At 34.7% G+C, this 24828-nt stretch overlaps 1 protein-coding gene across 4 annotated transcripts in view; it reads right to left on the bottom strand.

Moving 5' to 3' along the window:
- The window catches only part of myo10l3 (myosin X, like 3), a 151009-nt gene that overhangs the window by 59110 nt on the left and 67071 nt on the right, over window positions 1–24828 (bottom strand). For 3 of the 4 annotated variants that reach the window (XM_009304521.4, XM_009304520.4, XM_068223556.1), the window contains exons 11-18: window positions 23044–23190; window positions 22845–22945; window positions 18239–18305; window positions 15485–15577; window positions 15078–15146; window positions 7043–7125; window positions 2946–3054; window positions 308–388 (exon numbers count right to left, since the gene is read on the bottom strand). In XM_009304521.4, the coding sequence (XP_009302796.1) occupies window positions 308–388; window positions 2946–3054; window positions 7043–7125; window positions 15078–15146; window positions 15485–15577; window positions 18239–18305; window positions 22845–22945; window positions 23044–23190 (750 nt within the window). The remainder of the gene's footprint in view (window positions 1–307; window positions 389–2945; window positions 3055–7042; window positions 7126–15077; window positions 15147–15484; window positions 15578–18238; window positions 18306–22844; window positions 22946–23043; window positions 23191–24828) is intronic. The other variant, XM_017357764.3, reaches the window with a different exon arrangement.

A 24828-nucleotide genomic window follows, 5' to 3' on the forward strand; every position in this document is an offset into this window, starting at 1 on the left:
GTAACCATTAACTCTCTCTTTTTATCCTACTAAGGTTATCAATGGTTACAGATTTTCAGCTTTTTTCAAAATATCTTCTTTAGAAACTCATAAAGGTTTAAAACCACTTGAGTGTATTTATTCATAATGAGTTCATTTTCATTTATGGATGAACCATTGATTTAATTCCTGAGTGATTTTTTATTTATTTTTTATTTTTTGAAAGTTATGTTTCGTAAGAATGCTTTTATCATTTGTAGGACTCAATAAGGAAAGTAAACAGGACAGGAATGTGATATAGTACAAAAAAAACGTGTGTCAATCCTACCTTCTCCATGTTAGGTTTAATGCAGCGCACAAAGAAAGGATTGGAGGCACTTAAAGTGGCCATCAGTGCATGAAGAGAGTCCTGAAACACACACACACAGACACAATAACACTAAATTACAGCCCTGTGCAGGAAAGCAGCAGCACCAAAAGTGGCGTTCAGCAACCACAGCTGCTATTTGCTCCTGTTAAAGAGGGCAAACACAGGCTGCGATGGGGCCAGTATTTCCATCAAGGACCCTTCAACCTGGCACTCTGTCCCACAGCCTCAGACTGAGAGGCTCCAGGCCGGCTTTAATGACAGGGGAACAGGGGAACATGCACGGACCCTGTCAAACCCTTGTGCCCGGTTTGTGAGTAATCCCCTGGCTTTAAGAGCCACAGTACAAGGGCAGCTGCCAAATCCCCTGCACGGCAGTTATGACATGCAAAGCCCCGTAACCCCGCAAAGCTGCAGATATACAGGGACACAGACAAAGAGGGCAAAACACACACACATGCAAGACTGACACAAAGACACGCAAGTGCAGAAAAAATAAATTCTGTTATGTCCGCATTCATAACCTTGAACGCCCACCTCAAAATATGAAACTCACATGCAAAGATAATTATAACTCTGTTTTAAAACCTACTGAGCTGCCTTGTGGAATCCTGTCTGATTTTTAAGGAAGTACTCAAACTTTTATGATATCCAACATGTGACTGGTTTGGAGTATTTTTTCTTCACTTAAAGCAGAGGTGTCAAACTCAGTTCCAGGAGGGCAGCAGCCAAGTTTAGTTGCAACCCTGCTTCAACACACTTACCTGTAGGTTTCAGACAAGCCTGAAGGACTCAATTAGTTTGACCAGGCATGTTTAATTAGGGTTGAAGCTAAACTGTGCAGAGTTTTGGTGCTTTAGCACCTGTGACTTCAAAGGAGCTTTCAAATAATTTTTGTAATATTTATAATATACAGTTGAAGTAAGAATTATTAGCCCACCTTTGATTTTTTTTTCTTTTTTAAATATTTCCCAATTGATGTTTAACAGAGCAAAGAAAATGTTCACAGTATGTCTGATAGGATTTTTTGTTGGAGAAAGTCTTATTTGTATTATTTAGACTAGAATAAAAGCAGTTAAAAAAAATTTTAAACACCATTTTAAAAACTAAACTATTAGCCTCTTAAGCTACAGTATATATTCTTAGATAGTCTACAGACCAAACCATCCTCATACAATAACTTGACTAGTTACCCTATCTTGCCTAATTAACCTAGTTAGGCCTTTAAATTTCACATTAAGCTGTAAGGAAATGTCTTAAAAATATCAGGTAAAATATTATTTACTGTCATCATGGCAAATATAAAATAATTTAGTTATTAGAGTTATTAAAACTATTATGTTTACAAATGTTAAAAAAAATATCCTCTCCATTAAACAGACATAAGGGAAAAATAAACAGGGAGCTAATAATTCAGGAGGGCTAATAATCCTGACTTCAACTGTATGCTTTTAATTCAAGAACAAAACCGTGTCTGCAAAAGTTTTAGAATATTTATCGCTGGCTAAATTGAAAGATCTTATATGACTTTTAATCAGTGTTCAGTACAATCAGTAATCAGTACAACCGTCATCTGTGTGTTTCTTGTAGAATGTTTGGTCGCACTTTGTATTAACTGTCGCTAATACCTGTGAACTTACACGGTAACTAGATGTGTAAGTAGTATGTAACTACAGTGTACACACTGGTACATAGTATTTACTTGTGTAACACTGGTGTAACTACACACATGTAACAACAAACAGTAGTATGTCTATGTTCAAATGTGTAACACGACATTAATAACACACCCTTTGATAAACTACCCTTTTAATGTGAATTACTGATGTGCACATGGTATGGTAAATGGTAAAATAAACATGATTTTGTGAAAACAAAATATTAAGAAATTATTAACAACATCGCAGCCTTGTAGACCTGTCTTAAAAGGCTTTTAAAAAATCCTTAAACATCATTTCCTCAATGGAGAAATTGGAATTTTGATTCTGGGAAGCCTGAATCGATAATTTGATGTCAGTAAATACCAATGTCAGAGCAAATATTTAACATTGCACTGAACTATTTTGCAGATGGCATGTTACTGAATGAAATCAAAGTTTCATCTAGCTTCATCCTCCATCTTGGATGCAATTTGTGTGTGTGTGTGTGTGTGTGTGTGTCTGTGTGTGTGTGTGTGTGTGTGTGTGTGTGTGTGTGTGTGTGTGTGTGTGTGTGTGTGTGTGTGTGTGCACCATGTACTCCCCACAAATATAGCAATACCAGTAAATTTTAACCTCATGAGGATTAATGAAGGAATGTAGAAATGTAAAATTGCATATTGTTTCCTGTGAGGGTTGGGTAACAGGGGTAGGGTAGGGGTATCTTATATGTAGTCTGTACAGTGTAAGAATCATAACATCTATGGGAAGTCCCCATAAAGATAGCTGTACAAATACGCGTGTGTAACATGAAACATGATGCTGAATTTGAGCTTAGTGTTAAAAAGTGTTTTTTTTTAGTGTCCATTTAGATGCAGTTCACTATAGGTTTTGAAACAGAACAACAGTCTATTTTTTTAATGTAGTTTTACATGGTATATAAGTTATAGATTCTGTCTCACCCTGAATTGAGAGCTGACGGTGGGTTTGCGGCGGGCGGTGCCCATCTTCAGAGTCTCATCTCCACTCCTGCTGCCAAAACGCTCAAACAGGTCATAGATGAAGTCAAGCCTGAGAAATACAAAAGAATCACTCACAGACATCATTCACTTTAGCAGAAATGTAAATCTTTAAGTTTAAATTTGGAGAAATGTACAAAGGAGTGCACATGAAAAACTTTTTCTTTAACGTTCAATTTCTTTAACGTTTCTTTAACGTTCAATTCACTTTTATGCCATAAGGATTTTAAAGCAAGAAGAATCATAACATTTCAACATTTGATTTGAAGCTAAGAAAAATATGACAATTGGACAAAAAAAGAAAAAAGTGTAAAAGTGTGAACTTAGGGCAAAGCTATTGAGCTATTTAGTGTTGTGAAACAGAGAAGTACAAAATTTTTATTTTTTTTTTAACTATTATTTATTTTATTAAGTTCTTACTGTAAAATAACTGTAAGGCAACTTGTTTTTTTAAGTAACTTTTTTAGTTGACTCAACTTTTTACCAAATTACCGCACTTGACTCATTTTAAGTTGCGTCAACTAAAGCTCTGCAGCAAGCTGCCTTACAATTTTAAGTTGACTCCCTTTTTTCTTTTTTCAAGTTTATTGCAAAATATGTATTGCTATCTCCTTATTTGTTTTAGTTGACTTTAGTTTTGGAATTAAAAAAAAAGATATGTTTAATTGATTATTATACCTATATTATTAGCCCTTAAGAAAATGAGATTTTTTCGATTGGAAACAAACCACCTAACTTACCTAGTTAACACAATTAACCTACACTGTAAAAAATGCAGGATTGCACACAATTTATTTCAATTTGCTTTTGTTATTGGTGGGGACCTAATTTGACACCAACTCCCCAACCCCTAATTGTAAAATTTAAATGTAACTTCACATTTAAAATGTGAAGTTAAAGGAATGTCTGACAGAAAGGTAGTTTAATAAAGGCCTCCGTTTACTGAGGACTTGTTTGTGCATAATCACCTACCACTGCATCTGATCACATTTTTGCAAGTATAATATTGCCATTTGTGCACTTTAAGCTAAAAGATGTCTTTACATGCACATGTTCTTTTCCTTCTTTGAGCGTGCAAACAGTACAGCACATTATATGTTGCACTTTAATAAATAGATAAATAAATCAAATGCAATTAGTAATAAAAACAACATTAAATCAAGCATGTTTTATAGTGCAAAAATAAATTAACATGATTTTACTTTGACAAATAATGAATGCAGACTTCTGGAAAGGCGGAGGCATATGACACAATAACCATTTTATCTCAATCGTTGTTTTTTCATAATTGTTGTGGAGGCCAAAATCGAAACAAATTTTTTATTAATTGCACATTCATGGTTACTATTATGGTGGACTTGTATCGAACTTGACTTCAAGTGACTTTTGAAGTACATTTCTTTTAAATGTAGCTGCTTCAGTCCATGTCTCACCTGAGTCTTGCACAGTAAGCCTGACTGAAAAATTTTACCAAAGCATTTTTTATTTTGAAGGCAATTAAATTATTGGTGGGGGCATTTTAAAAATCTGGGGTTATTGTTGGTGACACATCCCCTTCGTTCATCCTACACTCAAAAGATATATATTTTTGAACTTGTTCAAACTACTTAATTAAAATGAGCTGAAACAACACTTTAAATTAACACTTTTAACAAATTTAAGTGGATTGAACATAAAAAAATTTAGTTGTCCCAATGAAATCTCAAGAATTGTGTTGTCAGCTCATTTTAAATAAGTATTTTGAACAAGCAAAAAAAATAAATAAATAATATGAGTGTAGTTAAACCTTTAAAATACATTAAGCTGAATACTACTATCTTGTAAAATAACTGGTAAAATTTTTTGCTCTGTCATTGTGGCAAATAATTTAGTCATTAAATTAGTTATTAAAGCTATTGGGCTCTATTTTGACGGTCCATGCGCAGAGCGCAAAACGCAGGGCGCAAACGCTTTCAGGGCGTGTCAGAACGCATTTTTGCTAATTTACGGATGGGAAAATGCGCTTTGCGCCAAGGCGCATTGGCTAAAAGTGTTGAGTTTATTTTCTTAATGAGTTATAGGTGTGTTTTGAGAATAAACCAATTAGAGTCTCATCTCTAATTCCCTTTAAGACCCAGCTGCGTCACGCCAAGAGTGCATTTGCTATTTACAGGACGCAAAGTAAGTCTAAAAGGAACAAATGAGCATTTCACAAGCAAACAGTTAACAGTTTTTTTTAACAGAAAACTGTTAAACAGAGCATCTACTGCGTGAGAATGAGAGATAATGGATCACTTTCACATTCGCTCTTGGATAGGGAAACCTTTACGCACAGACATCAATTAGCCTATAAATAATTAATTTCGTTTGTTAAGCGCAAAGATTTGTTTCAAAACTATTTCTAAATTTAGTTCTAATTTCTAGCAAACAAATTAATGAACAATAATGACCAAGTGTGGTCAAAATACTGAGTTATTTCCAAATACACCTGCCATGCCCCATATGGTGTAAAACCTGACAGGTGGGCAAATCTAAGCTTGTTTTTACTAAAACAAATATAAATATGGATATAATAAATAATACTGCTAATAATAATAACATTATACAAAAGCAAATTGTTATGAATGAACTGAAAAAGCCTCCCGAGATGAAGAAGACAAAAAAACTGTGATTTTTCATATTTATATAGGCTAGAAAATAATATGTTTTGTAATATTTTAATCCTTATTTTTATATTCTATATCTATTCTTATTATATCCTATATATATCCTTAATATTTCATTTTTTTCATATGTAAAGATATTTGCCTATTGCTCTCTTGTGCGTATTAAGCAGTGTGTAAGCGAGGCGCAACTCTGCGCTGGAGTTTAGACCGGGTTAGTTTTGGTCTAATGAAAAATCTATTATAGTTTCTCAAAATAGCAACGCGCCAGCGGTCCGCCTCAGAACGCCTCCCTTTTTAGACAAGAACGCCTATGGGCGCACAAATGAGCGCTAATGCATTTGCTATTTAAACAGCGTAGCTGCTAAATATTTATCAGTTATTTTTAAAACCTATTTCACTGTGGAGAAAATACTTGAAGTTTTTAATTCTGAAATCTGACTGTGCGCTCTTCACTGTAAAAAAAACGCTGTTCCACACAATCGTTTTATGTTGGGACAACATGAAGGAGTTAAGTTATAGTTTTTGCAAATGGATTAAACACAAAACAGTAAAGTTGTCCACCCAAAAACTAAAGAATTGTGTTGTGTAAGCTTTTTTTTATTTAAGTAGTTTGAACAAACAGCAAATGTAATTTTTTGAGTGTAGTCAAGATCTCAGGCTTAGTACATATTTTGGACAGTTTTTGTTGTTGTTGTTGTTGTTGTTTATTTAATTAATTGTTTAACCAGGAATGTCCCATTGAGATACAATATCTCTTCTACCAGGGAGTCCTGGTAAAGACAGGCAGAATATAGGACAAAGTTACAAAAAAAAAAAATAAATTTGTTAATTGTTAAAACATGTGCAGTTTTCTAAATTGACAGTCTTTAAAATATGTTTAAATATAGAGATATATGGATGGTATGGATTTCATATGTAGTATATTTAGAAGCTCATTCCATACATATGGAGCATATTCAGAGAATGCAGATTGACCTAACTCTGTGAGAAAAAGTGGCATTTTAGGAGTATATCTGCTGATCTGGTATTGTTAGTATTTGAACAATACTGCAACAAATTAGACATATACTGTGGTCATTTAACAACTAAAGCTTTAAAAATGAAAACAAAAATATGTTGTTTTCTTCTGAACTGTAAAAAGGTTTTTAATAGATAATTTTAAATAGTCTGTCAATGTTAGTTTAAAATCACTTTTTAAAAAAATGTACAAAATATTCCATTTAGTTTCTCAACCTCATAAAAGCTCCATAAATGTATACTTTTATATTACAATATACTATAATTTCCCAAAATATTTGACCTCATTACCATTTGATATCCACAGTGCATCATCACAGTGCATGCATTACTTTCCTTAAAGCAAGTAAGAATACACTAAAGAACTGCATAGATCACCTGCTGTCCTTCAGCATGTTGAGGATATCATCTCTGAATGTGTCTCTGTTTTTTTCTAGGATGCCACGCACATCATACAGCACCTGGCCGACACAGATAAGAAAAGACAGTTACAAAACACAAGTACAATGACCTTAAATACTGCAACATTTATATAAGCCGCAGCACATGTACAGCATACTTGTGTCTGTACTAACGATACTAATTGAATTGTGAAATGCACTGTCTCCAATTCCTGTGTAGTGGAATTGATGGAGCTGGTGCTGCCGCAGATTATTGCAATCACCTGTTGAGCATTATTCAGTCATGACCTCCGTGGTGACAGATTCCTTCACTGATCTTAACACCGTAAAATAAACTCCTGAGCTGCGAAGTATGCCGCATTCACGACACATGCTGCGGGTATTTATATCACCGGCTCGGTAATTGCAATCTCCCATTTAAACAGAGCATTCATCCAAAGCTTATAGTCCAATCTTTCATTTGCGTTGGCATAGAGAGGAGATGCTAAAGATATTCTCCATCTGTAAGACTGGATTGATATTATCGGAACCATCATGTATTATGCTTCAAGTCTGACCAGCAATGGGGTAAAAAAAAGTTCCACCACACTTCCACAATTTCTTGATTGCATTAACAATTTTAAGCAAGTTATGTTTGCATAATGAATTATTTACAGAATAATGTGTTAATTTGCATACACTTCTTTAAAAAAAAATTAACATTGGATGAAATTATAAAGGGATATTGCTTGGCTATAGGTGACCTTCGAGCTCTTTTGGGGCAGGTGATTTTTAATGGGGAATTAAGACAATGTGAACAGGAAGCTAATACACAAAAATGTCAATCAAACACTCCTTTTGACAATGTAGCAAGTGATTGGGGGCAGTGATAACAAGAAAAGTTCCTGCACCACCTAGTGCGACGCATAACATAAAGTTCACCCCTAAGTAGGGAAATACCGATACCATTTTTTGAAACAGATCAGATACCAAAATTCTTGGTATCGACCAATATAGATCATATACTGTGCCATATTTTTTAAAAACAGAATACACTTTCTGTAGTTTTGGTGATAAACAGAAATAATATGTCTTCTTTAATTTAAAAAAAAATCACCTATAGGACTACTGTATATGATAGACGGCACAATCTAACTAAAAACATGATGCTTGCTATAAACTATATAGGATAAATTATTTGAGCATTCAATATGACATTGATATGATCTGTTATGGTACAGCTTATGTTTCCTTTTTTCGTATTAAGATTTTTCTTTGAAATGTAATAGGTTACCACTATTGAGCCTTTTAGCAAAGCCTGATATTTTCCTGAAGGTTTGAAGCAGACTAAACTTAACCCTCTAAGGCCAGTTTTACTTAATAAACATTCCCTTGCCGAAACTCGCTGCAAGTGAGACAGAGAAAACATGTCTGAAAAATTATCTTTTTGAAACGAATTTTGTTTAGTATAATTTGTTGGTGAATGAAGCGCTTAATGCATCATTAAAACCTCCAGTATCTATGGACAAAACTGAGCATCAGAAAGGGAAGAAATTTGTGCGTTGAGGATCTGACCCATGTATTAATGAGCCTTTTCTAATTAAAAGTTTCAGGTACGCCTACATTGCGTGTGAAGAGCAGATAATTACCCTCTCTACTCCAATGAATGTGATCTGCTGATATAACCGAAACAGCACAACAGCAATGAATTCCTTATTGCAAAACTAAATGCATTTCTCCACTGATTATTTAAACTAACAAGAACAAATAGTCTTAGAAAAAGTTTTTTGCGTTGTCATGAACGCGACACGCAGTTTGAATTGTAAAAGAACTGAAAATGATTGACAGGCGCAGTGGAGGGAAGAGCTGAACTGAAAATGAATTTAACCACTTGAATATTCATCTGTGCTTCACATTAAACTGTAAAATGGCTTCAAAACATTTAGGAAATAGTAGGCCTACATGACAACTTTATAGTGCCTCATAATAGGCTACCTTCGTGGCTTTTGTTGGCTTATAAATTACACAGAATATAGCGCACATGCAAGATCGTATCTGGATCGGTACCAGCTACACGATCCAGCAAAAATATGCGGTATCGAATCAATATCCAATCCAAGTATCGGGATCGCTCCATCCCTTTCCCTAAGGCAGATGAAACACCAGCAGCATATTTAATGAGATGCAAACAGGAGTGGGAAGCCCAAATTGGGACACATCCTCATGCTAACTAAATACAAGAAGGAGTGTTCAGAGCTTCTGTGGTTGAGGGGACTTCAAGCTGTGTTAAAACAGCTCTAAAAGAAAACCCTGACCTTCCAGGAAGTGCTTCAGCCACCTGGAGAGACACTTGCTGAATCACATGAAAAGAGCTAAAGATAAAGCTGATGAGAGTGTGAGATTGAGGAACTGAAAAACCAATTAGTGAAATTACAGGTGAACAAAGCCAGACACAAAGTCAACGATCAAAAAAAACAAAACAAAGATAAAGACAAAGGTAAACAATTGGTGCAGTCACCTGACCCTAAACAATCTTACATGACACCTGTGTACAGCCAATCGCTAGACCAACCACCCAAATGCCAGCCTCATTTTAGAGGACAGCAAAGGGAAGTGGAGAGGGTTGCTTCCGGTGTGCGCAGTTGAACCACCAAATAAGTGACTGCCAGGCTTCGCAATGCTACACTTGTAAACACCTATGCGAAATGTGTCCCCAAGGACAGACCCAACAAGCCCAGAGAGGGGGTGTGCAAGGAGGCCAAGGCTCTGTGGCACCACATGCAAAGCGCCTCATGCGTTCTCTTTGGTAGCATTGTATAACCAATAGGACATATCTGTGCGACCCAGGGCCCTAATCGAATAATTCATTGGTAATTAGTAAATTATTAATACTTTTGACATTAATCTCTGCCTCCTGAGTTTGTACTGGACACGTAAGGAATTATAGAGCAATATTCCAACAGTTCAAAATATTTTTTTTTTCAAATATCGAAATAAAAAAAAAAACCCCAAAGAGTTTTCATCACTTTTCATCACAATTCAAAATATACTGCAAACAGCCTGAAAAAAACTGTAGAATAAATTAATGTGTAAAAATATCCTTCTTTAAAACCCTCAGACTACACATTGTATAAAGCGATTAATTCCATTTAAAAAGTGAGTAAACCCGTTGCCTTAAAAGCAACAATTTGATTTTAATTAAAAAGTCAGTAAACCCACTGACTTGACTTTTATAATTATGCATAGTTAATTATACACAGTTTGTTTGTTTAATTAATGATTATAAGGCAATAAGTTTACTCTTGTCACTGACTCGGTCCCAGTCATTCCCCTCACTGGCCAGCAGAGGCCACCATCACCGAACCTCTAAGCATTACGTCATCTACTTAAACTGATAACCACACGCACCTGCAGCACATCACGTTAACAACCCACACTTACACATATAAGCAGCACACACACTCAGTCCGTTGCGAAGTCTTGTTCTGCCCTGTCTGATATTTCTGAGCGTTATCTTCTTGCCTGATCTCCCGTGTATTACCTGGACTGTTATCGACCTTGTGTTGCCTTCTGCCTGCCCCGAACCTTGCTTGCACTGTGACTCTGATCCACGCCACCTCCCCTGAACTTAGCCTGATATCCCGACTCTGATCCACGCCGCCTGCCCTGAACTCAGCCTGATATACCGACTCTGATCCACGCCGCCTGCCCTGAACTCAGCCTGATATCCCGACTCTGATCCACGCCGCCTGCCCTGAACTCAGCCTGATATACCGACTCTGAACAACGCCGCTTGCCACTGATCCATGCCTCCTATATCACTCCTTGACAGCCAGCCGCCAGTCCTTAGACCCATACTGAATACTACTGATGTGAGTTCGCACATAAATGCTTATTGTATGATTGTGTTTGAACTGTGTTTAATAAATATACTGCAAATGGATCCCTCCGTGTCAGGCTCCTCGTTACAACTCTCTTTTTTATGTAGTTAATGAATTGCTTTTTAAAAGATGGTATGAATAAATCTGGATAACTGTTTATTCTCAGAAAACTGTCTTTATAAATTTGTAATGTAATTGAAATCTAAAAATATATGCTGGATAAGTTGGCAGTTCATTCTGCTGTGGTGACCCCTGATGACTAAGCCGAAGGAAAATAAATGAATAAATTGAAATCTACAAACTCAAATTTCTAAAATGCTTTAAAAGATACACATAAAACTGCATTTTATTGGACTTTTTCTTTTCATTAAGCTGGAAAATAAACACTTCTATGAACATCCAAAAAAAAAAAAAAAGTGCTCGCCTCAAAAAAATGATGCCTTTACTTGAGAACTACAATTACAGGCTTTAATACCAAATGCAATTCTAGATGTTTTTACTGGAAAACTGGATTAAATCAAAGATTTTTTTGGATTAGAAAAAGTCAAAAGCAAGTAGAAGCATGAATGAAAACTGTCAGGAGGAGAAAAATTGCAACTAGAGAAGGAGCCGAATGACGTGCCAAATGCGTGTGGTTTCCAGCACATTAAACTGTGGAGGCTTCGTGTGGTGCCATGGTGAAAGGGCAAACCAGCTCTTCACTTTTCATCTCTCTCTCTCTCTCTCTCTCTCCTCTCTCTCTCTCTATCTCTCTCTCTCGCTGTACTTTTTCAGCATGTTGCTCCGACTGCTTTTTCTCAATGTCCTGAGACTAATTCCTCTCTTACAGCCTGAAAGCGATACTGTAAACGATGAGAGAGGGGGAAAGACTGGGAAAGTCCAGTGTCCGCTTGGTCCTGGTAATCACACTTGTGCAATCATGACAGACAGAAATATCAGCCAGTTCTTGAGATTAAAGTTATCAACTGGAATGGTCATTGGCTCTGGTGTTATTTAAAAAATCTTACCCAAAAATTAAATGAAGGACACTGTCATTACTTACTCGCCCTCTACTTGCTTCAAACCTGTTTGAATTTCTTTCCTTTGAACAGAAAAGAAGCTATTTTGAAGAAAGCTGAAATCCTGCAGACTTTCATTGTATCTGTTTTACCTGTGGAAGACAATGGCTACCGGTTTCTAACATTCTTCAAAATATCTTTTTTTGCTGATGTTGTTCAAAAAAAGAGAAATGCATGAAGGTTTGGAACCACTTGAGGGTGAGTAAAGTTTCTTTTTTGAGTGAACTACTGTAAACTTTTAATGCACATTTTATGTTTGAAGTGATCAACTGGCTCTGAAATTTGATTGGCTGACGAGTGTGTTTAACTGGGTTTACTGTTCGTATTGATCCATTTGATTGTGCATTACTTGTTTAATCTTACAAAATAACTGGCAATATTTTTTCTGAGCCAATCCAAATTCCTCAATCTAAAAGTTTCAATCAATAAATCAAGCTTGCGTTTTTTTTTTCTATTGTAATATTTCGAATGTAGCATTCTGCTATAATGCTAATGCTAATTAGCATTACCTGAGGCCATGTGACTAATGTTGAATCAGATATTCATTTTTACAGGGAACAAAGTACTTTTGTAAACAAAGTATTGTAATGTTACTGTAAAGCAGAGTCTGTGTCACACCTTAGAGTGTGTGTTATTGGCATTCATGGTTTATAGAATTGTGTAAAATGTTATTGGTATCACAATGTAAAAAAATGGTTAATAAGGACAATAATAATAACGGTTCCTGTGTACCTAGAAACCAAAAGGCATAAATGAAAAGCATTAAAGATCTATAAAGAGTCCCCATAAAATACATATTAATGTATTTCTTTATCTCTCTCTCTTTCTCTCCCTGTGTGTGTATATGTGCGGATGCGTGCATGTGTGTGTGTTTGGACTCTCTTAGGAGCCTCTGATGTCAATTAAATGCATTTAAACTGTACTAGAACTTTTAGTAGACCTCATAAAATCGTTCCAACCTCACAAATAATGCACCACAAAACCAAAACTGTAAAACAAGACTTATTTCTACACACTGTGATTTTCTTCTGTATACCTGGTTAGACAGTCTTTAAATTCTAAGAAAAAAAAGTTTTGTTTCTCTCATGTGGGAAATTTCTTGCCTATGGAGCTGCTAAGATTAATTAAAAGTACTAAACATTTTAGATTATATATTAAGTCAAATTTTAAGACCATTGTTAATAAAATTTAAGACTTAAGATGAACACTTTAAGGATTTTTTTTATAAAGGAAAAGGAAAACATTTTTACTATTCTTATCAAAGAAATTCTAATTTAATTATTTCTCAGCCACTTATTTTAAATAAGGTATCAAAACAAGAAAACTCTGGTTTCTTAGATGCATTTTTCAGCATAACATTTCTTTTTTTTATCTAAATATACGCAATAAATTATCTAAATATACTCTTCAGCTCAGTCTCCTCACCATAAATAAATGAAAAACTTTTGAGCGAATGTTATTATAAGAAAGATAATTAAACTATATTGGTTAAAAGAATAAAAACTTAATTAAAAAAATAAATAAGAATTTAAATTAAAAAAATAAGACTTTCTAAGGTCTAAAATTTAGTTTTGAGAATTTACGACATTTCAAGACCCTGTGGACATGCTGTAAATGGATCAAAGACAATATCATTATAGTACCTACATTTTTTTAAAGTTATTTTATTTAACAGGGTCATTAATAATAGTAGAACTGTAAATGAGCCAGAATTAGCCACAAGGGTATCAAATATAAATTGAACATTTACAGAAAGCGTATTAAATGTGATTTGGATTTTTCCAAATAACTTTTGTGTCATTAAAATATCAAAATATGGGTGAAATCATTATCCATCATCATTCAGATGATGTATTTGTAGTGTATGTTAATGTTTAGGATCAGTTTTTTTTTCATGTTTTTTTTTTTTTTGAAAGAACATTATTCTGTTTATCAAGGTGGCATTTATTAAATGTAAAAAACTGTAAAATTGTAAAATATTTGTAAAATGTTTTATTAAAATATTTTTATAAAATAATAATAATAACAACAACAACAACAACAACAACAACAACAACAACAACTATTATTATTATTATTATTATTATTATTATTATTATTATTATTATCATCATTATTATTATTATTATTATTAAAGCACAGTAATAATAACAGTTCTAATAAAAGTTATTATATAGTGCAATAACATTCCACAATTTTACAACTTTTACTGTAATTTTGATTAAATAAATGCAGCCTTGGTTAGCTGGACAGTCTTATTTTAAAATATTTAAAAATCATACCAAACTTTTGACAGGTCGTGTATATATTCATTAAATAATATAAAAGTGAATGAATAAAAATGAAAAAAATATATATATATATATTGCCGACAAATTGACAAAACTAATGGTTTGAAGAAGAGCAGCAAAGCATTTACATTGATGACTAAATAATATCACTAAATGATTCTCACAAGGAAAATGTATGTACTATTTACTATTATAAACCTTTTTTTTCTTCTTTTACTGTTGAACACAAAAGAAGATATTTTGAAGAAACTCCTGTCATCCACAGTAAGAAAAACAAATACTGTAAAAGTCAATGTTTCCAGGGTTCCAGTTTTCTTCAAAATATCTTTTTTTTGTGTTTAACACACAAAAGAAACAAATTTTGTGTGTCAAATTATTCTTTAACTAAATTTGCCTGACAAGATATGTTAACTATTGAAACACTGAATGAGATTTTAATGGGATGGCTAAAATTCTGCATTTACATTCCCAGCACCATTTACCTTGCTGTATATCAATTTACAGAATTTTATGTACTGTATATCTTTACTTTAAAAGATACAGTAATTTTCACTATGCAACTTTAAAATATACAGTAAAATACTGAACTACAGTATAAACAGTTCATAGTACAGTTAAATACTGTGTAAATTACAAAAATGGTTAACAGTGTGTTTTTCCATAAATCCTTGTCAAAATGCATGAGTATTGTCATTATTGTCATGTAAAAACACTAAGAAAAAAACATTCATCATTGACCCAAATACTATAACACTACAGATCATCTCCAACACTAAAACAACAGTACATGTTGACATAATTACCTCTCCCGCATAATGTTTAATACCAAACTGGTGATCTGCCACTCTGGGTTTCACGTAATATGGATTAGTCTGCAGAGAAAAAAAAACACACACACAACAATTTCACTCAGATCATAATCAGCAGCAAGTGCAAATACACATACACACACACACACTCACACTCAAACACAGGTGCTTTAGTCAGTGAGTCTGTACAGTATGCAGGTTTTCCGAGGACACACTCATTGTTTGTGCGGCCTGAGGAAAAGCCTGCTCATGTTACTGTATTGTGCCTGTGCGTGTGAGAGGCTGTGGGAGTGTGACTGGGTGGTGCCCACTGGCTCAGCGCTGGGCTTTATCAGCGAGTTTGAAGAAGAGTTAACTCTCTGTGATCTAAAAAAGAAAGCGTTTTGAAAAAGACGACTTACGGCATGCCGGCTGTGGAGCTTCTCCAGCAGGGTGTAGTCCGTGCCTTTAGGGAATCGACTCTCTTCATTGATAAGAGCCAACATGCCCAGTTTCTGAGGAAAAGAGCACACTGAATTGAGCACACGCTTCCTCTGGGTCTCCACTATATCCACTGCGCAAATATTAATGATCATTTAGAGTAGTTAAGGATACGAATGAAGAAATTTGGAAGGATGCTGGAAAACCGTGACCACTGAAATGTCAGGAGGACGTCAGTAGCCACTGGTTTTCAACATTCATATTTTCAAATATCTTCTTTTGTGGAGGTTGTGTAAATAAATATTTGTTTGTTTTTGAGTGTACTGTCCCATTAATTATAATCAGATGAAGGACCATATATGATATCATCATTGACATTAGTGTAATATAATAGTTTTTAGTTTAAATGCTTAGTAATATCCACAAGAAAGACTCCAGAGTGCTATATAAAGGGTTAACAGTGGGCAATAGTAACAGTTACAAATACTGCATCTTAGATTATACACAAATGTACTTGTTTTGTCATGTAATCATTTTTGTCAGATAAGGTAAGGATTATTTCAAGGTGTTCTTTCTCAGTGAAAATGCAGGAAGAGGATTTAATTTATGATGCATTTAATCACTGCAGTCATTTGAGATAATAACTCGCCGCACGGTACTTTCAGTGACATGTGAAATGGAAAAAATATATGATTTGGTAGATTTTTATATAGGAGAACCCACTTTGCTGTGATGTTTAGCAGTTGTTTGTACAAAACCATTACAATGCAATACTTTTAAGAGATTTTACTGTAGATAAAGTAGGAGTGTGATGAGATGCCTACTCTGCGAGACTAGACGAGACCCAAGATTGACGAGATAAGATTTTTACACAATTGTTTAAGAAATCTTTAATGGTTGCCCTAAGCTTTTCCTTTTAAATGATGATTCCTCCTTTGACTTTTCTTTATTTCAAAAAATATATATATTTTCCACTTTAACAACAGCTAAAAAATGTTAGCTTTACATTGGCAGCCTCCACACTCCCTGGACCGGAAACACTGGATGTAAATATTGGACATCACAAAGATGGAACTGTCTGTGGCAAGGATGCATGGCACTTCTACAAAAACTAATACTTCATGGATATGTGCAATAACTAAGATAAAAGATATGCTATTGTGAATTTTTTCTTTGTATTCTATTCATGTGTAAAAGTCCAATGTATCGACCCTTGTTAAAAGTGTTCTTGTAAGAAGTTAAATGCAGAGGTTAATTTATTTATTTACGTATTTCTTTATTTATTTATTCTACCCATTTTTTATATTTTATTTTATTCATTTAGTTTTTTTGCTCTGATTTCTTTTTTGTTAATTATTATTTTACCAGGGGTGGGTAGGGTGGGGTAATAATAGAAAAATGAAATTGGTTGCTATCTTTGTCTGTAACTCTGTATGCAAGAATATTTTCAACTGTTCAATAAAAACATAATCACAAAAAAAATAAAATTTTTATTGCTGAAATATGTCTTTTGTTCAACTGGAAAAAAATTACAAAATGCAAAACTATGTATGTATGTATGTATTTTTTTTCATTATTATAATGAATGTTTATAATGAATGTTCTTTAACCTATATTTTAATGAATTCTTTGCAGTAAAGGACATTCAAATACTGCAAAATATTTGTTAATATATGAAAAATAGATTTTTTTCAACTGGAAAAAAAAAATCACAAAATGCAAAACTATTTAGGTGCTTTTTTTAAAAAATAAATAAATACTGGTATTTTATTTCTATTTGAATAAATTATATGCCGTAAAGGAAATACAAACACTGCACAATATTCAGCTATAAACTCGACTGACTTCACATGAGAAATCAAACTACTTTCCACAAAATGAATAATAAAAAAAAATGAATGTAATTTTTGGTGTTTCTGAGATGTTGTCACATCCCTACTAGATATAAACACAGCTGTTCAAATGTTTTTGCTGTGTACATTTAAAAACAATCTTTTATTTTAGTCTCAAATACTTATTAGACTACATCTGTGAGAAATAAAACAAAAATATTGTGAAATATTTCGACAATTTAAAATTGTACTGTTTGTTGTTAGTGCCACATGATAGTTCAGAAAACAAATTCGGATTTGCTGCTCAATATTATTATCAGTAAAATAAGTTGCTTGTTTATATTTTGTGCATTCTGAAATATTTTGTCAAGATTATTTATATATTTATTTATTTATTTATTATTTATTATATTTTGTCAAGATTATATGAAACTTCATTTGTATGGATTTAGGTCAAATAGTAATATGTTTTATTCTATAAAAGTCTATAACATTTCTTCCAAATTGCTTTTGTCAAAATAACAACTTTTCCTTGTTAGAAAACATACTAGTTTCTAGAACTCTTCGGGACTTCTAAAACTTTGTTATTGTGTTGTTTAAATTAAATATTAACAAATCTAAAAAGTTGGCTCCTTAACCAATTACCCTTTAATCAAAAGCAGATATATTTTATATTTTAATTTGAAAAGAAAGGTCATCAGTAGTGTACAATATGTACATTTATAGTTGAAATTATGCAAATTATTTTAATTATGAGCTATTTTTTACAGCTTTGTTCAATGTTTCTGAAAATCCACTGACTACTTTAGTAGATGATAGAATTTTTCATATGCTTAAAGTGACCAGCAACTGAAATCATTTCTATAAGCATTGTGGGATGTTGATTAAAGGTCGAAAGTCCACCTTTTCGATGAGATCCAAACACTCTGCGTTGTCCATCCAGTCGATGGCTTCCCAGTGGATTCCCTCCCTGAACGGAGACACAAGAGAAGCTCTTGAGCAACAGATACACACATCACAACAGCACAAGTACACAAAGGTGGTATTATCCTCAGGGTTCATGTGATGAAATGAGCTGTGACCGGGCTCTGCTGACCCCCCTCAGCAATCACATTTCGACACAAGAACACAACTGTGTGGGAAAGAGGAGAGCCATTCACACATCTGGCAGACTGCCTTCATAGCCACTACAGCAAGAACAGGCAGAGAAACCCTTGGCCTTCGTTCATCAGCCATCTCTTCATCACTGTAGACTAAAAGAGGGAGCCCAGGACAGCCCACGTCCCGTACATCACCGTCATGTACAGTCTTAGACCACTATTGTAACCCCCAAAAAAGTTTTAACACATTTAAAAGTACAATCTTTACAAATTACTTAGTGAAGCACAATTCCTAAGAAAATTTACTCAATTACAGTAATTTGTTACTGCCCTAAGCAATTTCAGCCATGAGGTCCAACAGTCCTACTATGCACCCTTTGTATTTTTATGTATTTATTTTTAACTTTACTTTTATTTGTAGTTTGCAGTCTTTTATCACTCTTCATTTGTATCTTAATGCATTCTTTACATTTGATATCAGAATAAATCAGTGTTGCCAGATTGAGCGGTTTCCCGTCCAACTGGGAGGTTTTGAGTTTGATTGTGTGGGTAAAAAATGGCATTGGCAGGTTGACAAAATTTGGGTAGTTTTAAAACGTAACTTCATATGCAACTTATTTAACAAAACATAATCGTGTGCGCGTACTCCATTCAGTTAGTAGTGACCAGTGCATAGCATCAACCGCGTGGGCCCACCCGTAAGAGGAGGTAAAGGAAAGTCATTTCAAAATCTGACTCCTTGAACAAATCTGACACCCTCCATGTGCACGCGCATCACGCAGCGCCTGCAGTTAAACTCACATCGGTTAATAATGACATTCTTATCAATCATTTTTTTCTGAAATTGACAGCAAGAACAAACATTCAATACAATTCAGCTTTATTTGTATAGCACTTTTACAATGTAGATTGTGTTAAAGCAGCTTCACATAAATGGTCCCAGTAACTTAATCAGGGTTTCCCAGAGATGGGTTGCAGCTGGAAGGGCATCCGCTGCGTAAAAACTTGCTGGATAAGTTGGCGGTTCATTCCACTGTGGCGACCCCAGGATTAATAAAGGGACTAAGCCGACAAGAATATGAATGAATGAATGAATGAACTGGATCAGGGTTCAGTTTTTACGCAACATAGAAGCCAATTGGAACGAATTTTAACCCCATTTTAAAAGTAAAACATACTCAAATGGGTGTTGTAATTTCAACAATAAGTGCAATGTGTGGGTGAGAGGGGGGCCGTGTTTCAATGTGATCCGGTTATTTTGTGGTTATGTTACTGCATGTGTTAGTTGCTGTATGGTTAAAAACCCTGACGGTCAAAGTAACTAGGTTGATTTTAATTTAAATATATTAAAATAAAATAAAAAATTTATCTAAATCTTTGTGCGTTTGGGTGTGTTTTGGACAGCTGAAAAAAAGTCATATCTGGCAACACTAAAATAAATTCATAATACATTTTAAAACTAAATCTTCACCTGATTTGGCTGGTGGACTGATCCATGACTGGCAGTAGGGGAGACACGCTTGCACAGGTGTAATAATTGCATTACAAATTTACTTGTAGACCCTTAGCATACAAAATATGACAGAAAATCACGTTATATATAATTTATAGAAACTTCTAGGTATTTCTAGGTATATATTTATTGCGACCACCTCCCCACCCCCACCTAGTTGTTGCAGAAAATAACAGTAGCCTAAGACTTTTGTGCAGTGCTGCATAACATTCTGTGCTATGTCACCCTGTCGTGACCTGAGCTCTCTGTGTGACCTGATAGCACGGAGCTACATGTCTGCAGACTAGCCTGTGTCTACGCTTCAGGTTTCTGCAGCGATTTCATGTCCGGATGATAAAACTCTGAGGACCTAATCTGTACAAGGACACACGTGTGAATGCTTGGACAACAACACTGCGGGCATGCCATCCAGCTGGATATAACTGAAGATAGGCAGGGTGTGCATTATTTACTAATAATTCAATGACCCGGAGGTAATTATTCTACTTATACTACACAACACATAAAGACACAGTTCAGATGTTAATTTTCAAAACACTTGTCATGATTTTGCCCTCAAATGGCTCCTGTGAGTTGGAAAAGGTTTTTACACATCTCATCCAAAGTCTTTTGATTTTTGTTTTTTAGCCAGTGAAATAACTGTAATCATCCAGTGTAGTGAATGCTCAGAATGCTTTAGAATGCTCATCAGCCAATCAGAATCAAGCATTCAATAGCCCCTTTGAATGAAGTAAGGAACAATTGACAAAAGGCCATTAAATGTTTAGACCTTAGACCCCCATTGAAATGTAGTTGCCTATTTACCTGGTTCTCGGTATATGTAAAACTGAACATATTGAGCTAAAAAACTACCTGGTTGAACTAATATACAAGTGAGGATGGTACAGGCCACAAATATTTGTCCAGAATGCATTCATACACCCGTTCTTGCTTCTATTTTGCTTAAGAATCTGAGTTTTTGAAGAATCTGAGAATCTGAAAGATGAAAGACAGTGTAGAACTATCTAAGGCCCCGTTTACACTAGTGCGTTTTAGGCCCCGTTTACACTAATGCGTTTTAGTTTGAAAACGCATAAGTTTTGCTACGGTTACGCCATCCGTCCACACTACGCCGGAGTTCTCGAGCGCCGAAAACGGAGCGTTTCGAAAACGCTGGAGAGGCCGTTTTCATTCTGAAACGCAGCTGCTCCGTCTCAGGCCCCGTTTACACTAGTGCGTTTTAGTTTGAAAACGCATAAGTTTTGCTACGGTTACGCCATCCGTCCACACTACGCCGGAGTTCTCGAGCGCTGAAAACGGAGCTTTTTGAAAACGCTGGAAAGGCCGTTTTCATTCTAAAACGCTGCTGCTCCGTCTCAGTGTGGATGGGGAAAGACGGACACATCTGAAAACGGAGGCGGGGCTGCAAACGTTCACCTATCTGATTGGGGCTTTTCCTCAATATTAAGTAGCCCACACACAGTTCAGTCTCGCATCCTCTTCTTGTAAGTTCGCAAGTTTGATCAAGGCTGCAGTCTCCCCCTTCTCAGTTTGATATGGAAAACATACCGAGGACACGGGTAAATCTTCAAAGGGAACAGTGTACTTTATAAATTCATTCACATCACCTTGGCTACGTTGTTTCACTTTCTCAACAATAAAATGTAAACATGATTTAAGGAACTGCCTATTTTCATTTTAATATTAGCAACTTAACAGACAGCAGAAATGTTGAGGCGTCGTGCTGCATATATGAGCGTCATCTTCACTGTGTAGATATTTATAAGAAAACGGAGCCGATAACAACAGCCTCCTTTCAATTTCAGTAAAAAATACGAAACGCACCCTCTCTTTTGCTGAATATCAGTTTTAATAATCGATAATTATAAAAGTATAACATGCAATAAGTTTATACATTGTAGGAAATAAAGGCAAGCGATCAGTCAATGTACCTGGATTAATCATTAACTTATCTTTGCGCTTAACCAAAACATGTTACCCGTGAACAAGTAACTTAATAGATTCCAATGACCAAAGTCAGGGAATTGGCTTATGTCGTCAGATAAAGACAACAACATGAATGAAATATCACGTTTACCAAATATAGTGAGATTAGATCCAGCGGGAGATGCGTGATGAGCAGTCCGACAAGCAGAGCTCTCATCTGGGAAGAAATGCTGGAGCGCTTGCCCGAGAGTGTGTGTGTGTGTGTGTGGTCACGTGATGTGTGTTTTCAGCGTTTTGGTGTGGACGGAGAGCTGTTCAGAAACGCTGGGTAAAACGCGAGTGTGGACACGGATCGTTTTCATTCTACAACGCCGTTTTAAAACTAAAACGCACTAGTGTAAACGGGGCCTAAGCTGGTTTTTAGAGCTTAGGCTAAACTCATTGCACAATATGCTAGCGGGCATTTTGGTATTGGCAGGCAAATGCTTATTTTTGTAATGTAATCATTGTTGGCCTATTATTTTAATAGATTTTAGGTTTTAATTTTTGATTGGTGCCATCCACATGATATGACATATGCACAGACGCACAAAATGTCAGCGGTATAGGAATTTTTGCATGCAATTTGCAGTCCCAAGTCATTTTTGGGAAAAAAAGATTCAGTTGCTGTCTTGAAGTTTTACTTATTTTTTGCAGGTAGGGTTTTAAATAAAAAAAAATAATGATGATAATAATAATAAAAAACTTATATTAATTCTAATTTATCCACTGTATTTGTTTGTATTTTGCTTTTATAATCAGGTTGAAAATAAAACTCTAGCAAGATTCATATTTTTTGGGCATACATGACTTATTAGTCTCTGTCAAACATTCCATATCAGTGCATCCATAGTTAAAATCTAAGAAATACAGCTTTTTTTGCTGATAGATATCTGGATCTGTGCTAACCAGGGCCATTGACAGGACTCACCTGTTATATTCAAGCTGCTCCAGGGAGAAGATGTGCTTGTTGAAGTACTCCTGGAGCTTCTCGTTGGCGTAGTTAATGTTGAACTGCTCGAACCGGTTCACCTGGAGGGGGAAATAAGTCATAAAAACATGACAACATGCCAATGACAGACAGTCTGTCTGGAACATTTTCGCCCCTCAATACTTAACAAATCCCCCACCTCGAAGTTCTCGAAGCCAAAGATATCCAAAATGCCAATGGACTTGAAGTTGTCCTTTCCTTTGATTTTCTGGTTGATTCGGGCGATGATCCAAGAAAAACACTGGGAATACAATGCCATCGCCACAGAATCCCGGGAATCAATTGCCTTTGGAAAGCAAGAAACATAATAATCCAGAGATATTTTCCTTTAGTTAGTCTCCAACAGTGCAACTGAAACCCACAACATCAACAAGCAAAAGTCTCAAGAGGTCATTATGAAACACTAATATGTCCATTTGAATTTCATCATCGTGGAAATACAGTGAAGTTCACAGTTTTATGGGCTGAATCTGCAGTGGTGTGTAATTGTGCGTGTCTTTAAACATGCTGTGAGTGAGATATGTGAAAATAATGAATGTCTTTCCTGATTTATACACAAGATCACATAAAAACCACCCAAATCCAACAAAGAACCCGGTTAGCCTTTCAAAGTAACCCCAACAATTTTGTGTTGGAAAAACAGTAACATCATGTTCATGTTAAAGCTGCTGAGGTTTTCATTTCAGTATGTTTATATACTTCCTAACGTTATTGTGACTGAATATTAAAAAGACAAACTCTATTTTTCAGAGAATTAACTAGCATGGATTTATTTTTCACCAAAATTATTTTTGCTACTTGTTCAAACTACTTATATAAAATGAGCTGAATCAACACAATTCTTGAGTTTTTTTTTAATTGTTTTACGTTCAATCCACTTAAATTGGCTAAACAAAATAATAACGTTAATTAAATCAATTTGTGTTAAGACAACATATCCTCACCTTAGAATTATAAGGTTCTATCTGACATTTTTGGCAAAATTCAAATATTTCACATGTATTCTTATTAAATGACAATTTTTTTCCATGATGTGATGATATTTTGTATAAGATGTTTACATTTTAAGACTTTATTTAAAAAACAAAAAAGTTTTATCGACAAAGTCGAACACTAGCTTGGAGTTATAAGGTTCTTTCTGTGAGCCAATCTGCATTTCAGATGCACGCACAAGGACCAATCAGGATCAGTTTTCTTTGTCATTTTTCCGGATTGCTCCGTTGACAGCAAGAAAAACCAGAAAGAATCAGAGTCGACTAAATAATGCCGCACTACACAAAATTGAGATGAAACCTGAAACTGAAAAGATGTGTGTAAATGTGATGGTTTAGAAGCATTTTTGACATTGAGATGAAATGTTAAATTTTACATAGTTGAAAAAGAAACAGTAAAAAAGTAATATAATAAATGTAAAATATTTTATTTGTATATATAGTCTGTGAAATTAATTTGCTCATTGTCTGTTTTCTTTTAAAGTCTTTAAATTTGATTTGAATAATTCATATGAAGCATAAATTTCAAAACATATTACAAATGTATTATATAAAATTAACATCTGAACTGGACAAAATATTTAGCACAGCCTTGTATGCTTAATTTGAACAAGAAAAATAGTCATCCTGAAACATTAAATAAATGTTATAAAAAACAAATGCACCTTTCTTGAACATTAACATATTGTTACAATACCAGTTTTAATTTTTTTTTAATAAACTAATAAGCAGACTGGTTGTATTTCTTGAAAAGTAATGCTTCAATGAAGGATCTGCCAAATAGAACCTTATAATTGCAAGTGAATAATGACTTTTTAGAATTAGAAGGTTTTGTCTGCATTTGCCCTGTTTGTTTTACCCCGACTTGCACATTTAAGAGAATAATAATAATTTACAGTTGAATAATTATTAGCCCCCCTAAATTATTCGCC

Source organism: Danio rerio, chromosome 9, assembly GCF_049306965.1.
Source record: "Danio rerio strain Tuebingen ecotype United States chromosome 9, GRCz12tu, whole genome shotgun sequence".
Taxonomy (NCBI): domain Eukaryota; kingdom Metazoa; phylum Chordata; class Actinopteri; order Cypriniformes; family Danionidae; genus Danio; species Danio rerio.